The following is a 17,928-nucleotide window of genomic DNA, read 5'->3' on the forward strand; positions in this document are numbered from 1 at the left end:
AAAATAGTATCCTTATAGTAATTATTACACTAGCTAATCAGGTGTTTTACTTTTATTACATCAGTTTATCCCCATCTCAGTTAGACCTAGAAGGGAGAATGTCCAAATTTTTTATCTGTCTACTAAACCCTTTAGCAAATGTTTGGCTTGATAACAAAGTTTATTTCTTCCATTTCTTTTTGTTCTCTTCATTTTCCTCTTTGTTGCTTCCAGACCCGTTTGTGGCTTCCAGCACCTCCACTGGCCTGGCCAAGGGAGGGTTTTCTAAGGTCTTTGACCTCAACTGATGACAGTCGAGGCATATCCAAGTGTCTTGGCACATTCCTGGGTTTCTGTGCGTTTTGACCCACATGGATCGGCGGTAGATCCCTGTAAGGTACCAGCATGAAAAGAACAGGAGTCCTGGGGTCCTGGCGCAGGAAGGGCTGTCCAGGATAAGCATTGTTTAAGGGGTGATTTTCAAAAGCTGCCTGAACTTTTCTGTTCTGATTCTCTTTTCGCTGGCTCTGAAGAACATCGATAAAATAAGGCTTGACTCCTGTTATGGAGTCTATTTCGTAAGCATTGTATCTGTCAGCCAGTATTCTCCCAGCTGTGAAAGGCTGGAGAACTGTTGATCCCGAGACACCACTAACAAAATTGTCGAGAATAGAATGCCAAATGCCACCGCTTATTGGACTCAAAGTGACCTGAGGCCATAAGCTGGCCAGGCTCCGAAGAGCCTCACGGTTCCATGTCGCGGTAGGAAATTGGTTCTCGGTATGATAGAGCTGAGAGAAGAAAATACTAAGAGTGACATCTGGACACATCATCAGGAAGTTGTACATTTTTCTGATGCAGCAGTGGTTAGCCTCATTACAAGGGGAGTGGCTGGAATACAGAATGACATGTCTGATGTTGCTGTTATGAGATATGACTGAGTCAAGGTAGCCGTTCCTCTCAAATAGCATTGATTCTGGGTGTTTGTGATTCCCAGTGCACTTGCTAGCATGACCCTTTTGTATCAGGTTCCCAAAGGAACTTCTCAGCTCATAAAATGTGAGGTGTTTTGCTTGAGGGTATGTTGACCATGGGAATCCAAAAATCTGCTGAAATTCTGTGTAGGGAACTCTTGCTTCTTCTCCTGTCCGAATGTGGTAAGGGCAGTTAGTGCAATCTAGAGAGAAGCTTAGCCAGTAATAAGGTTTGACAATGGTTCCACCATGTGTTAGATACTCCTCATACAGTGGCTCCATTGCTCATTTTATTGTCTTCTAGCTGCAGAGCTAAACAAGAAAGAGAAGTTAGACATAAAATGGTAAGAGGAAGAACTGAATGCATAGATTTCCTAAGCCCTAGATTCCCAGCATTGTCGCACCGTTGCTATAAGGCACATGGGAGCGTAAAGGTGAGGTATATGAATGGATTACAGGGCTCAAGATTCATTTCTCCTCATTGAGCTTCTTACAGGTGGTGCTAAGGGAGATGAAAGAGAAATGCAGAATACAGCTTTACCTGTTTCATGGATTCCCTCTCTGTAGAGCAAATGCATTAACAGTAAGGACTAGAAACTTGACCATCTCTATTCAGGGCTGAACTGCTCTGCCTCCCAGTTTAGGGGACTTTGGTAAGTCCTTTAGCCTCTGGAGCCACAACTTCCCTGTCTGCCAAGATGATCATGTGACATACTCATAAGATTGTCTTGGGATTGAATAATATCATATATATATAATAATATATATAATAAATACCAAATGCTTTACTATATGCCAGACATGAGTGACTCAACCAAAATTAGCGCTTAGTGGCAACAGTACAAGTCCCATATCATCTTGGTGATCCCTACTTGTGAAAACCCAAAGAAATAAGTAGGCTTTCGTTTTGTTCGTGGTTTCTTCCCTTTACTCTTCTCTGAATGTGGTGGTTCCTAGGGTGTTCAATCCCAAATGTTGAGATCCTTAAGCAATAGCCATTCTTTTAAAAATATTTCTCAAATTATTATTACTATTTTACCTAGGGCATTATAATGTAGTTCTTAAGGCATTTTAAACTATTGCATAAGTATCATGTGTTTCTTGTAGAGAATAATTGCATGCACTGATACAGAAAAGAAAAAGCCCACCAGTTTGTGTTTACTTATATTACATTTACTGGTTATAGGTTTGATCTTCCAGTCTCTCTCTCTCTTTCTGTATTCTACAGGTCATGATTTATAACCTTATTTCACTTGTAGTGTATCATAGAATTTTCCTCTGGTAGTAAAATTACTTCAGAAAGCAATATTTATGGTTACTTAGAATTTTACTGTATAACTATAAAATTCAAGTTTTGCCTCTTTTAAATATTAACAGCATCTTGATGAATATTTTTATAAGTAAATCGTTTCTGTATCTGGTTCATCTTATTATTAAGTCATAGTATTAGGGTTGATTTTGTCAAGTTGTTTCCTAGGAAGACTAATCTTACTGTGTCCCAGCAGTCACTATCAGCTTGCAGACTTGAGAAGTGTGTCTTGGTGTCATTTGGTTGTTGTGATGTATACCTTTTCTATTCTTTTTTTTTTTAATTTATTTATTTATTAAGGATTTCTGCCTCGTCCCCACAACCGCTTCCCATTTCCCTCCCCCTCCCCCGATCGAGTCCCCCCCCCCTCATCTGCTCGAAGAGCAATCAGGGTTCCCTGACCTGTGGGAAGCCCAAGGACTGCCCACCTCTATCCAGGTCTCGTAAGGTGAGCATTCAAACTGCCTAGGCTCCCACAAAGCCAGTACGTGCAGTAGGATCAAAAACCCACTGCAATTGTTCTTGAATTCTCAGTATTCCTCATTGTCCGCTATGTTCAGCTAGTCCGGATTTATCCCATGCTTTTTCAGACCTAGGCCAGCTGGCCTTGGTGAGATCCCAATAGAACATCCCCATTGTCTTAGTGTGTGGGTGCACCCCTCGTGGTCCTGAGTTCCTTGCTCGTGCTCCGTCTCCTTCTGCTCCTGATTTGGACCTTGAGATTTCTGTCCGGTGCTCCCGTGTGGGTCTCTGTCTCTGTCTCCTTTCATCGCCTGATGAAGGTTAATATTCCTGAGGATGCCTATGTGTTTGTCTTTGGATTCACCTTATTTAGCTTCTCTAGGAACATGAATTATAGGCTCAATGTCCTTTATTTATGGCTAGAAACCAAATATGAGTGCGTACATCCCATGTTCCTCTTTTTGGGTCTGGCTTACCTCACTCAGGATAGTGTTTTCTATTTCCATCCATTTGTATGCAAAATTCAAGAAGTCCTTGTTTTTTACTGCTGAGTAATACTCTAATATGTATATATTCCATACTTTCTTCATCCATTCTTCCGTTGAAGGGCATCTAGGTTGTTTCCAGGTTCTGGCTATTACAAACAATGCTGCCATGAACATAGTTGAGCATATACTTTTGTTGTATGATAGGGCCTCTCTTGGGTATATTCCCAAGAGTGGTATTGCTGGATCCAGGGGTAGGTTGATCCCGAATTTCCTGAGAAACCGAAACACTGCTTTCCAGAGTGGTTGCACAAGTTTGCATTCCCACCAGCAATGGGTGAGTGTACCCCTTTCTCCACAACCTCTTCAGCAAAGGCTATCATTGGTGTTTTTTATTTTAGCCATTCTGACAGGTGTAAGGTGGTATCTTAAAGTTGTCTTGATTTGCATTTCCCTGATCGCTAAGGAAGTTGAGCATGACCTTAAGTGTCTTTTGGCCATTTGAAGTTCTTCTGTTGAGAATTCTCTGTTCAGATCAGTGCCCCATTTTATAATTGGGTTGATTAGCCTTTTACGGTCTAGTTTCTTGAGTTCTTTATATATTTTGGAGATCAAACCTTTGTCAGTTGCAGGGTTGGTGAAGATCTTCTCCCAGTCAGTGGGTTGTCTTTTTGTCTTAGTGACAGTGTCCTTTGCTTTACAGAAGCTTCTCAGCCTCAGGAAGTCCCATTTATTCAATGATGCCCTTAGTGTCTGTGCTGCTGGGGTTATACATAGGAAGTGGTCTCCTGTGCCCATGTGCTGTAGAGTACTTCCCACTTTCTCTTCTATCAGGTTCAGTGTGTTCGGACTGATATTGAGGTCTTTAATCCATTTGGATTTGAGTTTTGTGCATGGTGATAGATATGGATCTATTTTCATTCTTCTACAGATTGACATCCAGTTTTGCCAGCACCATTTGTTGAAGATGCTCTCTTTTTTGCATTGTATACTTTTAGCTCCTTTATCGAAGATCAGGTGTTCATAGGTTTGTGGGTTAATGTCAGGGTCTTCTATTCGATTCCATTGGTCGACTTCTCTGTTTTTATGCCAATACCAAGCTGTTTTCAATACTGTAGCTCTGTAATAGAGTTTGAAGTCAGGGATGGTAATGCCTCCAGACAAACCTTTATTGTATAAGATTGTTTTGGCTATCCTGGGTTTTTTGTTTTTCCATATAAAGTTGATTATTGTCTTCTCCAGATCTGTGAAGAATTTTTTTTTAAATATTTATTTATTTACTGTGTATACAATATTCTGTCTGTATGTCCACAGGCCAGAAGAGGGCACCAGACATCATTACAGATGGTTTTGAGCCACCATGTGGTTGCTGGGAATTGAACTCAGGACCTTTGGAAGAGCAGGCAATGCTCTTAACCACTGAGCCATCTCTCCAGCCCATCTGTGAAGAATTTTGATGGGATTTTGATGGGGATTGCATTGAATCTATAGATTGCTTTTGGTAGAATTGCCATTTTTACTATGTTGGTCCTCCCAATCCAAGAGCAAGGGAGGTCTTTCCATTTTCTGGTGTCTTCTTCAATTTCTTTCTTCAAAGACTTATAGTTCTTGTCAAGTAGATCTTTCACTTCCTTGGTCAGGGTTACCCCAAGGTATTTTATGCTATTTGTGGCTATCGTGAAAGGTGATGCTTCTCTGATTTCCCTCTCTGCTTCCTTATCCTTGGTGTATAGGAAGGCAACTGATTTTTTGGAGTTGATCTTGTATCCTGCCACGTTACTAAAGCTGTTTATCAGCTGTAGGAGTTCTTTGGTAGAATTTTTGGGGTCGCTTATGTACACTATCATATCATCTGCAAATAACGAAAGCTTAACTTCTTCCTTTCCAATATGAATCCCCTTGATCTCCTTATGTTGTCTTATTACTATTGCTAGAATTTCAAGCACTATATTGAAGAGGTATGGCGAGAGTGGACATCCTTGTCGTGTTCCTGATTTTAGTGGGATGGCTTTGAGTTTTTCTCCATTTAATTTAATGTTAGCTGTTGGCTTGCTGTAAATAGCTTTTATTATATTTAGGTAGGACCCTTGTATTACCTTTTCTATTCTTAGTAAGCCTGAATGCATATTTCGCTTGCTTATTGGTCTATAACTCTTATGTTTCCATGAACTATTCTTGATCCCTTATCTTCATTTATACCTGATGCTTTTCTTATTGATTTGCAAGAGCTCTTATGCATCAAGAATCTTCTGTTTGTCGTTTATCTAGATTTCTCAGTGGTTAGGGTTACTTACTGCTTTTCCAGAGTACCTAGGATCTACTAGTTCCTAACATCCACATGGTGGCTCATAACTGTAAAACCAGCCCCAGGGTGTTTAATGCCCTCCTCTGGCCTCTTTGGGCACCAGGTACACATGTGGTACACACACACACACACACACACACACACACACACACACACACATACACACACACATACATACATACATACATACATAACACCTGTATACCAAATGGAAATAAACAAATCTTTAAAATATTTTAGAGCTGGCAGGCAGATCTCTGTTTAAGGCCAGCCTGGTCTACAGAGCAAGTTCCAGGACAGCCAGGGCCACACAGAAAAACTCTTTGTTGAAAAACAAAGCATATGTGTGTGTGTGTGTCTCTGTGTATATATATAAATTATTTATATAGGATCTTGATTATGTTTGTGTTTTATTTTTAATTTATTTTTCTTTTATTACACAGGGTTACATAAGGTCATTTTCATGCAAGCATATAATATACTTAGAGCATTCCCCCAATGCTGTTATTTAATTGCACCAAATTCTACATTTTCATATGGCGAGTCTTTGCTGTGTGATTAATTTTTGTATTCAGGGAAGCTTTTTTCATTAAGCATGATTGGAAAGTCCTCGTACTTTCTCTAGCACTTATCTATTGATTGACTGGTCACATTACTGGGGAAGTGCTGCTATTGAACTCTATATGCGACCTTTTTTCAGAATCTAGTTTTATGGGGGATAAAGGTATGAGACAAAAATCTCCTGTAGCCCTGAGTGGCCTTAAAGTTTATTGTAGCCAAGAATGACCTTGAATTCCTGAGCCCCCTGCCTCTGCTTCCCTGGTGCTGTAATTATAGTTATTCACCACCATTCCAGGCCCCACTTAAGAAAAAATTTAATACAGAGTATCATTAAATGGTCCCTGTTGTCCTTGAACTTAATATTTGTGTCCCAGGCTAGCTCTGAATTTGGAACCCTCTTGCCTAGCCTCCTGAGTGGTAGAGATTACAGACACACCACAGATGAAGCTTATTGTTATTGTTTTATTGTTTACATGTAACCCTGCCCACAAAGAAAAAACAGGTAAAGGAGAAAATACAGGAAACTCATCATCTCAATCAAAATGCATTTTTCACTTAGACTTTGAAAAGTGAAAAATATATTTGCTTTAATGGCTTCACAGCATAGTCGTTTATTATTGTGTCTCATATGGAAACATTTTAATGCCATGTTTTCTCAGTTAATTTTTTTCTCTCTGTATTATATGTGTATACATGTGTGTCAGTGTGTACTCAACTGGCTTGCTCCTACTAAGGCCAGAGATTGGCTTCATATATTTTTCTTTATTGACCTTAATCTTATTTATTTATTTAGAGACAGGGTCTTTTCCCTGCGCCTAGACCTTGATATTTCTACACCTTCTGCTGGGTTGGCTACCCAAAAGCCTCAGGGATCTGACTGTTTTTGCCTTCTGCCAAGCTCCGGGTTCATGGGTGTGTGCCTCCATGTCTGACTTTATACATAACTCTTGGGAATCCAAACTTACAGTCTCAGGCTTTCATATCACTTTACCTTCTCCAGAAATCTGACTTCACAGTTCAGATACGCTCTGACACTGCTTTATTTGACCAGATGAAATCTCTGGATTTCCTATGAAAATTTTGTCCTGAGTGGAAAATATTTTCAAAGCCTCAGGCTAGCTGAGGGTGAAGTATGGCTTTGTTAATGCTACCGTTATCCAAAGGCTAACACTTCTTCTGGCACCACAGACTTTGGATTGTAGTTTTTGTTTGTTTGTGTTGACCAGGTAGCTCTGGTTGACCTGAAACCAGCTGTATAGACCAGGCTGGCTTTGAACCTGCAGAGGTCCGCCTGCTTCCTGAGTGTGGGGAGTAAAGGTCTGCGCCACACCTGGCCTGCTCTGAAGTTACTTTAATCCACAGGACTGGATGTTTGCTTTAGTTTCCTTTTTAGGACTGCGTTTTCCTGGTGCAACAGAATTCCTGCCCTTTAAGGTTCCCTAGTCTGGTTCTAATCCTTGGCAGAGGACAGAGGACAGATCTCTTGGAACCTAAGACTGTTTACTGCTAATCCTGCTTGTCAGTCCATCTGCTAGCAAAGCTTAAGACTAAGCCTAAATTTGTACACTTAAGTATTGTGTGGGTCCCTACTGAGTGACATCTAGTTCACTGCTCCAGTTACAATCCCAACCCACCAGAGAAAAATCTGTGGCACAGTACAAGGGAAAAAAAAGAAGGCCTAAAGCATGGTTTCGTGTTCTGTATAACAAACATGGATCAGAAAGCCAAGCAGGCGGCCTCAGGAGATGGCTTGCTGGGCAAATGAGAGGACTGGGGAATTTGGTTCTCCAGAACACATATAAAAGCACGGCAGCTCATTTGTAATCCTGAAGCCTGCGGGAGACAAGAGGGAGAATCCTGGAGCAAGATGGTTATCCAGATTAGCCAAAATGGCAGGTTCCAGGTTCAGTAGAAGAGCCTGTCTCCAAAAAATAAAGGTGGAGCGCAACTGAGCAAGACATAGAGGCCAGCCCCAGGCCGCCACATTCTTGGGGTGAAGTACAATTGAGGAAGACATAGAGGCCAGCCCCAGGCCGCCACATTCTTGGGGTGAAGTACAATTAAGGAAGAAATAGAGGCCAGCCCCAGGCCGCCACACTCTTGGACAGGCAGATGAATACATGCCCTCCAGCATATAGCCACACAACATGAACAGGGATAAACACACACATGCCACAACGATACACATAGACTTAAAAAGAACAGACTGGAAGGAACAGTGACACCATCAGCAACTGGAAGATAAATTGATACAGATGATTTTTTTCTCCTTTATGTATCAGTGTTTTTTTCCATAAATGATATGGAAAAATACCAACAAGGCCTTTTCTGCCTTCATTATCCTTTTTAAGCTGGTGTGAGGAAGTAAGTATATAGCTACCTATAAATGCCCTTAGGAGAGCAGGAGGTCTTTAGTCTCTCTTCTTTGAGACAGGGTTGACCTGGAACTCTTTTTGTAGATCAGGCTGGCCACAGACTCACGAGATTCACCTGCCTCAGCCTCCCAAGTGCTGGGATTTAAGGTGTGGGCCACCACCACCTGGCTAAGGTCTTTAGTCTCTTTTACAAAAGCAGCAGCAACATGAAGCTCCTGAGTATTTTCCCAAACATACGGTTATTTCTACCCCTCTCTTGCCCGTGTTTCAATCTTAGCCAGACACAATGCATTAGTATCTGAAGGCAATTTTGGTGACCGATGGCTTTGATAAAAACGAGTGGGCTCTGGAATTTTGTTCTTGTTAATGGCTTCAGTGACAGCTGTCTGTCCTTTCACCAGCCTGAAGGAAAGAGCCCCATTTCCGTTAAGCTTTTATAGAACTCAAGATTGATCATATGAATTTGTTATTGATTACACATTACTAATATCAATAATTTTTGTTATCTGTCTCTTTGTACTTTTCTATCCAGGGCTACCTCAGTAGCCGTGACTGGCTCGCAAGCCAAGTGGGTTTGAACTTGTGTTACCACTGCTTGGTCCTCCCCACCACTGCCTTGTTTGTGCTTGGGGCATGTATGTTGCCATGTGGGGAGCAGATTTGCTGGTAGCAAGCATGAGAGATGTGGGGAGCCCAGCCTGCTGGAGGATTCTTCCTCTCACATCCAGTGGCTAGTGGCCCTGGACCGTGGCCATGGGAGGACAGACTTCCTCGGTTTAACATAAATGAACCACACTGTGAGGAGGGTCTGCTCTCCTTTCAGCCAGCCAGGCTCTAGCGACTGTTGCTGAGGCACAGTTTGCAGTGGAGTAATTGGAGAATGGAGTTTGCCCTTCCCAATCTGTGCGCAATCTGCTCGGAGCTAAAAACAAATGTTAGCGGTTATAATTACCATGGCTTTGTCTCCAGGCTTGGATCACACTCCAGGTGTCGGAGGCACTGGTCCATCTTCTTGGTTTCCTCCGTGAAGTCCCATGCCCTGCTTCACATAGATTCAGAGGGCATTTGTGTCATAAGAATCTCCTCTGATACCATATCAGAACTCTTTTGCAGTTTCTATTAGTTCCTTGAATTTTTCTGGCCCAAGTTAGTCCTTGCTGAGGTGGGGCTGCCTCAAAGAACACTGTTGAATTGGTGCCATGGTAACGTTTGGAAAGTAGCTACTGCTAGGATACGGCTCTGACACTTATTACTTTATTTGCATAGCAAACCACCTGTTCCAAAGATGAAAATATACATGTCTGCTTGCTTATTCCAGTCTGCATAGAAGGGCGAAATCTAACTGTTTAAGTGAATGTGTTGAATTTTTTTCTCCCTGTGACTGTAAGAATAAAATCTAAGGTCCTCTTTTCAGCCCTCTCTCTCACGTCTGGAATAGCTGTGGCAGGCTCACTGTGTGGACAAGATTTGGGGGTTCTGTTATCTGTGCAGGTGCTAGAGGCCACTCCTTGAGAGGTCTGCCTTTCTGTGACATTAAACTGACTTGACATCTTTGGAAAGACAGCAAGTTTGGACAAATGGACCCACACTCCACAAAAGGATCCCCCTTTTTTTGTAACATAAGAAATATGTATGAGAATTTTGCCCTGCTTGTTTGTGAGTGTACCATGTACATGCAGTATCTGAGGAAGCCAGAAGGGTGAGTTTGAACTCCTGGAACTACAGTTACACACCATTGTGAGCCTCCATATGGATGCTGCGAATAAAACCTAGGTTTTTTGCAGGAGCAGCAAGTGCTTTTAACCGCTAAGCCATTTCCCTAGCCCCAAAGAGGAGTTCTTGATTCTGTCTGAATGAGTTACGGAAATTCTTCTAAGACGCTCCCTGGGAAACTTGCTCCCTATGTATGTGGCTCCTTCATTTCAAGACAAGCTTTGCTGGTGCACCAGCGGCCCTTTCTCTCCGCATCCTTCTTCACTTTCTCCCTGGCCTCCGCTTACCCCCTTGGCATCTCTCAGACACAAGGGGTCATTGTGACCCATTGCAATCTTTCCCCTTGTTCTTTCCCAGGTTACTTGAATGAGTAAGTGGCGATCTTGTGTGTATTTCTGCTGGTTACTGCTAATAGCTTTAGAGCATAGGTACTAACTCCTCAGGGAGAGGGAAGAGGCCCCTTCTGCCTCTTGTATTGGTGTCATTTGTGACATTCTTCCATTGTCAGACTTTGGTGGCCACTGCCAGCAGCCCTCTCTCAGCCATGGGCTCCTTGGGGTCTGTACTTTCTGAGGGTCTCTGATGCACTCCTCAATCCTCAGCAAGCGCTCTCCAGTTACCTTCCCTGCCTGGCGTCCTGGGCACATGTGCTGCTGCACCTCATCCTACCCTACATTTTGCCCTGCTTGTTTTTGCTTTTGTGTTCCGAGCAGCTCCTCACTGAATGAGTTTACAAACAACTGGAAGTTCATTCTCATAGCTCATCCTCTGCTTAACTCTAATAAATGGTACCCACTATACAATATTACTTAAAAAAAAAAACCTGTGCTTGGTGGCATATGCCTTTAATCAAGAACTTGGAGAGCGGGTGGAGTATGGCAGATCTCTGTGAACTGGAGGTCAACCTTGTAGCAAGTTCCGTGTTAGCCAGGGCTACAGAGTGAGACCTTATCTCAAAAAATTACTTTAAAAAGTGATATTTAAGAAAGCTGTTAGAATGTTTATATAATAAAAAAGTATTAGCTGTGCAAGAGGCTCAGTCGAGGTAGGAAAAGGAGGTAACACGCCCCACCGTCTCTGTACAGTCGTCCCATGTGTGCCATTGCCTTCAGGGTTGGGTTGTTTACGTAGTAATCACATCCTAGAGAAGGTTGAACTGGAAGAAGCAGGAAACAGGAGCCTTGTAATACCAATCAGTTATGTATTAGGGTGGTTTTAGGAAGTTCAACTATATTAAAAATATATATTAAAATTCTAATTATCACATAATGATGGAACATACTTATGTGTAATGATCAGGCAAATTGGAATAACCATCACTTCAAGTCTTTATTATTTCTTTGTGTTGGGAAATTCGAAATCCCCACACAATTTTGCAACACACAATTAATTGCTGCTAACCATGGTTAACTGTGCTGTGCTATAGAACACTAGAGATTGGCCCTTTAATCTAACTGTACCCCATCCTTTGTCAGCCCTCACCATGCGCCTTTCCTTGCAGTCCCCAGACTGTGGGGACTCCAATTTTACAGTCTCCTAAACCTTGACATGTGGAAACATAAAATATGTGACTTTTTGTGTGAGTTATTTAACATTCTATCCTCCAATTCTACTTTTACTGCAAAGGTGCCTCTCCCCCCCCCCCCGCCCCCGGCTTCCCCACTTTCCCCTCCCCTGCAGGAGTGTGGGTGTCATGGTACCTGTGTGCAGATCAGAGGATGACTTTGGGTGTGGGTCCTGGCCTCTACCTTGAGATAGGGCCTCACTTGCTCACCGCTGCTATCACTAGGCTTGCGACCTGTGATTCCCCTGCTTCTGCCTCCGATGTGCAGTGGACACCTACCAGAAGGGAGAAGCTTCTGTCTTAGCCCAGCTGCTCTGTCTCATCTTCATCCTGATGAACTGTGTGTGTTATCCACATAAAAATGAAATATGTAATTGGAATGAAGATTATAAAATCTACATTTACAAAGACCTTTACTCAGCTGAATACATCAGTCAGTGATCTGGCAGTCTGATTTGGGATATAGCCAAGATGGCCATGGTTGCTAAAGGCTGCATAGGATGTATTGCTCTTTTAGGGTGAAAGAAGTAATTTATATTTCTATCGCTTGCATTATTAATTTTTATTTGAGCACACTGCCTAACTAATGACACGATCTGTTCTGTGTTGCAGCCTGGTCGACACTGTCAATGTTCAGATATATGGAATAGTAGGAAGTCACCTGGACACTGAGCCCAGATTTAAAAGGCAGGTCTGAAGTGAGGAAGGGCAGTGGGCAGTAGGCTTTGGGGAGCTAGCTCTCCAGGTATTTTAGCGAGAAAGGTAGAAAGGAAGTGTTGGCCTGGAAGGAAAGAAAGACCGAAGAGCGTGGGAAGACAGGTGGAACAGGCCGATAATCGAGGATCAGGAGGAGTTCAGGGCTATCATTAACTACATAGGGAGTTCTAGGACAACCTGGGCTACATGAGCTGTCTCAGGAGAGGATGGAAGTGGGGGCAAAAGGTGATCTTCTAGTTTGGGTTTGTAGATAAAATGGCCACAAGATGGCAGCACACTCCAAATAGCAGGAACTGGTTTGCTAGCCTTTTCTTAAGCCACTTTAGAATTCTTCTGTGTAGACTTCCCCCACTGCCAAGGAAACAAGGGCACAGGCTCAGGATTACAGGGAAGGAAAGTGTAGGGAAAGGCGCCACTGGGACCTCTGCATGGTAAGCTCCAAGGAAGGCTGCATACTGCAAGACTCACTTCCAATTCTAACCATAAATAAATACTACAAGTAGATCTAAATACTGTCATTCTTTAAAAATTTATTAAAAATTATTTTATGAAAGAATAAAATGGCAAATAAACATAAGCCTGTTTTTCTATAATGAAATAGTCTATACTTTTTTAAAAAAATAGCGCTTATTAAACATAAACAGAATACTTGTAAGTTTTTGTGTTTTCCTGGTTCTGAGAGTTGAATCCACAGCCTTGGGTGTGCTAGGTGACCACTCTGCATGGGAGCCACGTTCCCAGCCCTGGGTTTGCCTTTGTTGTTTGTGCTTTTGTTGTTATAGCCGAGAAAAGGTCACCAGTGTGGTAAAGATTACATCCCAGGTTTCTTCCAGGTAGTTTCCAGTCTCGGTTAGATCTTTAATCCATTTTAAGATGATTTTTTTTTTTTTGTGTTTAGTGTGGGACAAAGCTCCAGTTTCAGCCTCTAGCTTACGGTATCCAGTTTCCCAGCAGTGTTTGTTGGTGAGAGTGTTGCTTCCCACTGTATTGCTGGAGCACCCTCACTAAAACTCATCTGACCATGTAGGCCTACATTTATCTGTATGCTGTTTTGTTGGTGTATATGTCTGCCATTGTACAAATACAAGCAGAATAAGGAAAAGATTTTCTCTGTAGAAGAATAGAACAGAAAAAGGGGTGGAACTATAAAAATGATACACGACGCTTATTGAAGGTATGTACACAGGCACGTAACAGTGAGACTCTCATGTGTTCAAACCCACGGAGTAGAAATATGTATGTTCTCAAAGGATGTGTGTGTGGATGTGCATGCAGGCGTGTGCAAGGTGTTTGCATGTGCATGACATGATGAGTGTGTGCAGACAGGACAGTTGGTTTGATGACAGTCGGTTCCAGCCTTTCACTTGCTTTCTGGCCGTTTCTGCTGCTGTGCTGCTCAGGAGCTGCTGCACGGGTCTCCTGTCTCCAGCTCTTATCTCAGAATAGGAATGTGGGATTATAGGTGTGGAGCACTGCATCTGGCTTTTACATGGGTTCTGGGAATTGAACTGGGCTCTGCCTGCTTGCTCGGCTAGCAGTTTTATCCTCTGTGATATCTCTCTGACCCATACATTGTTTATTTACTGTACTGTGTACACACATTTTATAAACACTTTGTATTAATATGTTCATTTTCAAAATCTTTATTTTGACCAACCAATTTGCTTTGTTGTTTAATCTATGTTGAATTGGTGCCAACCTTAGTTGGAGAATATAGCTAACTTGCTCTCATAATTTTGGTTAAAAGCATCATAACAAAGAAAATCAATCTGAGGAAGTATGCTGATGGGCACACAGGAAGAAATTTTAGAGCAATCTTATGAGTTAAGGATACCAATTTTAAACATCTCTTTGAAATAAACAGAGGTGTGTTTTCAAAATTCATCACCAATTCTTAATCCATGGTCTATTCTAACAGTCTATCCCAATCACATAAATTGAATTTAAAATCATATCTTAATAAAAGGAATGGCTATGTTTTTGCAATTCTCCTGTGCATGGGTCCTTTATTGTAGAGAATATGATTTTGTAACATGACAAAAAATATTTTTTAAAATCCGGTATTTATTTTGTCTTTTCATCTGCTGCTGAAAAACAAGTCTTATTTTCTGTTTCCTGCTTCCTTGGAAATATTAACATTATTATTCTACTGAAGATTTTATACATATAGGGAAATCTTGCTGTTTTTGAAAAGTTAGAAAGACAGGTATAGTAATACATCCCTTTAATTCCAGCACTCGGGAGCCAGAGGCAGGCAGATCTCTGTGAGTTTGAGGCCAGTCTAGTCTACATAGTGAATTCTAGGATATCCAGGGCTACATAGTAAGACTGTCTTGAAAAAGCAGAAAGCGAAAACAAAACAAAACAACAAAACCAGCTTATAGCTGGTAGAGGACTTTCCTTGTGTTCAAGGCCCTGGATGTGATCCTATGCTTTGTCTCCCAGCCTCCAAGCCCAGAAAAACAAACAATGACCTAGGGCCTGAGATATCCATCTGTACTGATACCAAAAAGTACTGACAACCATCTCCCTATACCCTACAGAATATTTCCCATAGATAATCATTATACCATAACATTAAAATCACAACTGTTTATCGTCAGCTTTGTTGAGATATAGTTAATACATAATAAGATGCCCTATATTAAATATATAGTTTAATGAATTTATGTCATCATAAAAACACAGGGTATTTTTACCCACTCTAAATTTCCTCTCCCCATCAGTCACCCTCCCCCATGGCTCTAGATAAATATGTATTTGTTATTGCTATTGATGAGATTTGGCTTCTTGGTTCACAGCTAGCTCCATCTTGATAACCCTGCTGTACAGAGAATGTTGAAAGGATCGCAGGGAGATTTCCTCCAGACAGCCAGCTTGACACCGTCCTGTGGCAGCACATGGTTTGCCAGTTTATCTTGTGGTTATGGTTGACAGGCAGGGTGGGAGTGAGGGGAGGGCCAGCTTCTCCAGAGAGAAGCTGCATACCACTAGCTCCAGAAGGGATTAAAATTCGAAACTTGAAGTATTATTTCTACACAATCACTTTCATGTCTTTCTTTGTAAGGTTAAAAAAAATTAAGTTGAACTGTTGTAAGTTCAGAGACTGTAAATGGAGCCACACAGCCTGTGGCTCTGATTTCCTTTGCTTATTGAGATCCCTGGTGTGATGTGCGTATCACATCGCTTTTAATAATGAGTCTTTTAGAGTGGTCTGAGTTTCATGACAAAATTGAGAATTCCCATACACTTTTGGGGTGGACATGGGCACCTCCCTCATTATCAACATCCCACAACATAGCGCTGTATTTGTGAAGAGTCATGAGGCTCTCTTGACAGTTCCCACCCCAGACTCACTGTTTACCTGAGCATCCAGTGTGGTGTTTTCTGCAAGTGTGTGCTGGTATTTATCTGCTATTGGATGCCATGCATGGTTTCACAGCTCTCAGCATCTTTCTGTGCTCTTCTTGTGTAGCCTGCCTTCCTCTAAACACTGCTAACCACCACTGTCAGGGCAAACAGTGCTCATACTTTTACTGTCTCAGAGTTCTTTTCCCTTTTTAGAATGTTCGTAGTTGGGATCTTACTGTAGGTCTCCAGATGGCTTCTTTCACTCAATGTCTTTGAGGTTCCACATGTCTAGATACTTTGCTTGTTTGTGCTAAATAATAACATGCTATCCTAATTCCCCAGTTTGTCCATTCTTCTACAGAAGGACATCTTTGATGCTTCCAGTTCAGGGTAGCTTTTAGTAAAGCTGCTCTAAACTTCCTTATGCAGGCTTTTGAGGATGAAAGTTTTCAGTTCTTAGGTAAATGCTGAGGAGCACGGCTGCTGGCCCATGTGGAAAGCTGTTTAATTTAATATGTAACTACCACATCATCTCCCTAGCTGGACTTTTCTACAGGCGTCCAACACTGAACATGAGCTCTTGTTCCACATCCTCCCAGTATTTGATGTCAATGGTTTGGATTTTGCCTGTCTTAATAGATGCTTTCCTGTGAAAGTCCCTACTGTCAGATGATGGTGGCCATTTGTCCACATGCTCCTTGAATCCGTGTATCTTCTAGAGTGAGAATCTGTTTGGATTTTGTGCTCATTTTAAGACTTGGGCTGTTTGTTTTCTTACTATTATGTTTTAAGAGTTCTTCATATTTTGTGAATAACAGCCTTTTGTTTTACATGTCTTGCTCATATTTTTTCCTATTCTTTGTCTTGTATTCTTATTCCCTTGGCATTGACTTTCATAGATCAGAAGTTTTAAGTTTCATTGATATCTAACTTACCAATTTTTTTTTATGGATTGTGCCATTGATGTTGTATCTATAACATTCTCATTGTACCCAGGGTTACCTACATGTTACCCTGTGTTGTCTTCTTGGAATGTCATAGTTTTGTATCTTATACTGAGTTCTGTGATATGCTTAAGATCTTTGTGTAGATGCATTTGTCTAGGTGCACCACTGGGCAGTGGTGGCACACGCCTTTAATCTGAGCATACTCGGGAAGTAGAGGCGAGCAGATCTGTGTGAGTTCGAGACCAGCCTGGTCTACAGAGCTAGCTTGAGGACAGCTAGAACTGTTTCACAGAGAAACCTTGTCTCGAAAAAACAAAAAAAAAACAAACAAAAAAAGCTGATAGTCAGTTTCAGTACTATTTGTTGGTAAGACCATCTGTGGTAGTCTGAATAGATATGTCCCCCATAGACTCATGTGTTTGAATGCCGGTAAGGAGTGGCATTATTAGGAGGTGTGGTCTTGTTGGAGTAGGTGTGGTCTTGTTAGAAGTGTGTCATTGTGGAGCAGGGGCTTTGAGGTCTCATATACTCAAGTCACACCTAGTGAGACAGACTGTTTCCTGTTGCCTGCAAGTCAAGATGTATTAACTCCAGTTCCATGTCTGTCAGCATGCCACCCACTAAGACAATAATGGACTAAACCTCTGAAACTAAGTCAGCCTCAATTAAATGTTTTTCTTTATCAGAGATTCTGTGGTCATGGTGTTTCTTTACAGCAATAGAAAGCCTAGCTAAGACACCATCTGTAACATGAGGGCCTGCTTGTTGGGGTTTCTGTCCTGCCCAGTTCCCACAGCCAGTAAGGCCCAAAGAATATCACAGAGAGGTCTCCATAAGATATAAACTGATTGGCCCATTAGCTCAGGCTTCTTGTTAACTCTTATAACTTATATTAACCCATTATTCTAGTATATGTTAGCCACATGGCTCAGTACCTTTTTCAGTGGGGCAGGTCACATCCTGCTTCTTCGGTGTCTGGACAGGACTGCAGAGGAATGGGCTTCCTCCTTCCCAGAATTCTCCTGTTCTCATCGACCTGCCTCTACTTCCTGTCTGGTTGTCCTGCCTATACTTCCTGCCTGGCTACTGGCCAATCAGCATTTATTTAAAACATGACAGAATACAAATTGTCCCGCACCAACCATCTTTGCTCCATTTACTGCTTGTTTCAAATAGAACCTGGAAT

General features: G+C 41.8%; 2 protein-coding genes across 3 annotated transcripts in view; one reads left to right on the plus strand and one right to left on the minus strand.

Moving 5' to 3' along the window:
* The window catches only part of Rgl1 (ral guanine nucleotide dissociation stimulator like 1), a 277,227-nt gene that overhangs the window by 11,273 nt on the left and 248,026 nt on the right, over positions 1-17,928 (plus strand). The gene's annotated exons all lie outside the window — the stretch shown is intronic.
* Apobec4 (apolipoprotein B mRNA editing enzyme catalytic polypeptide like 4) lies at positions 189-1,235 on the minus strand. Its single transcript, XM_041662624.1, has one exon. The coding sequence runs from the start codon at positions 1,233-1,235 to the stop codon at positions 189-191; it is 1,047 nt and encodes a 348-aa protein (XP_041518558.1).

The sequence above is a fragment of the Microtus oregoni genome, unplaced genomic scaffold, assembly GCF_018167655.1.
Source record: "Microtus oregoni isolate MIOR12 unplaced genomic scaffold, Mior012 000013F_ref0000133, whole genome shotgun sequence".
NCBI classification, from domain to species: domain Eukaryota; kingdom Metazoa; phylum Chordata; class Mammalia; order Rodentia; family Cricetidae; genus Microtus; species Microtus oregoni.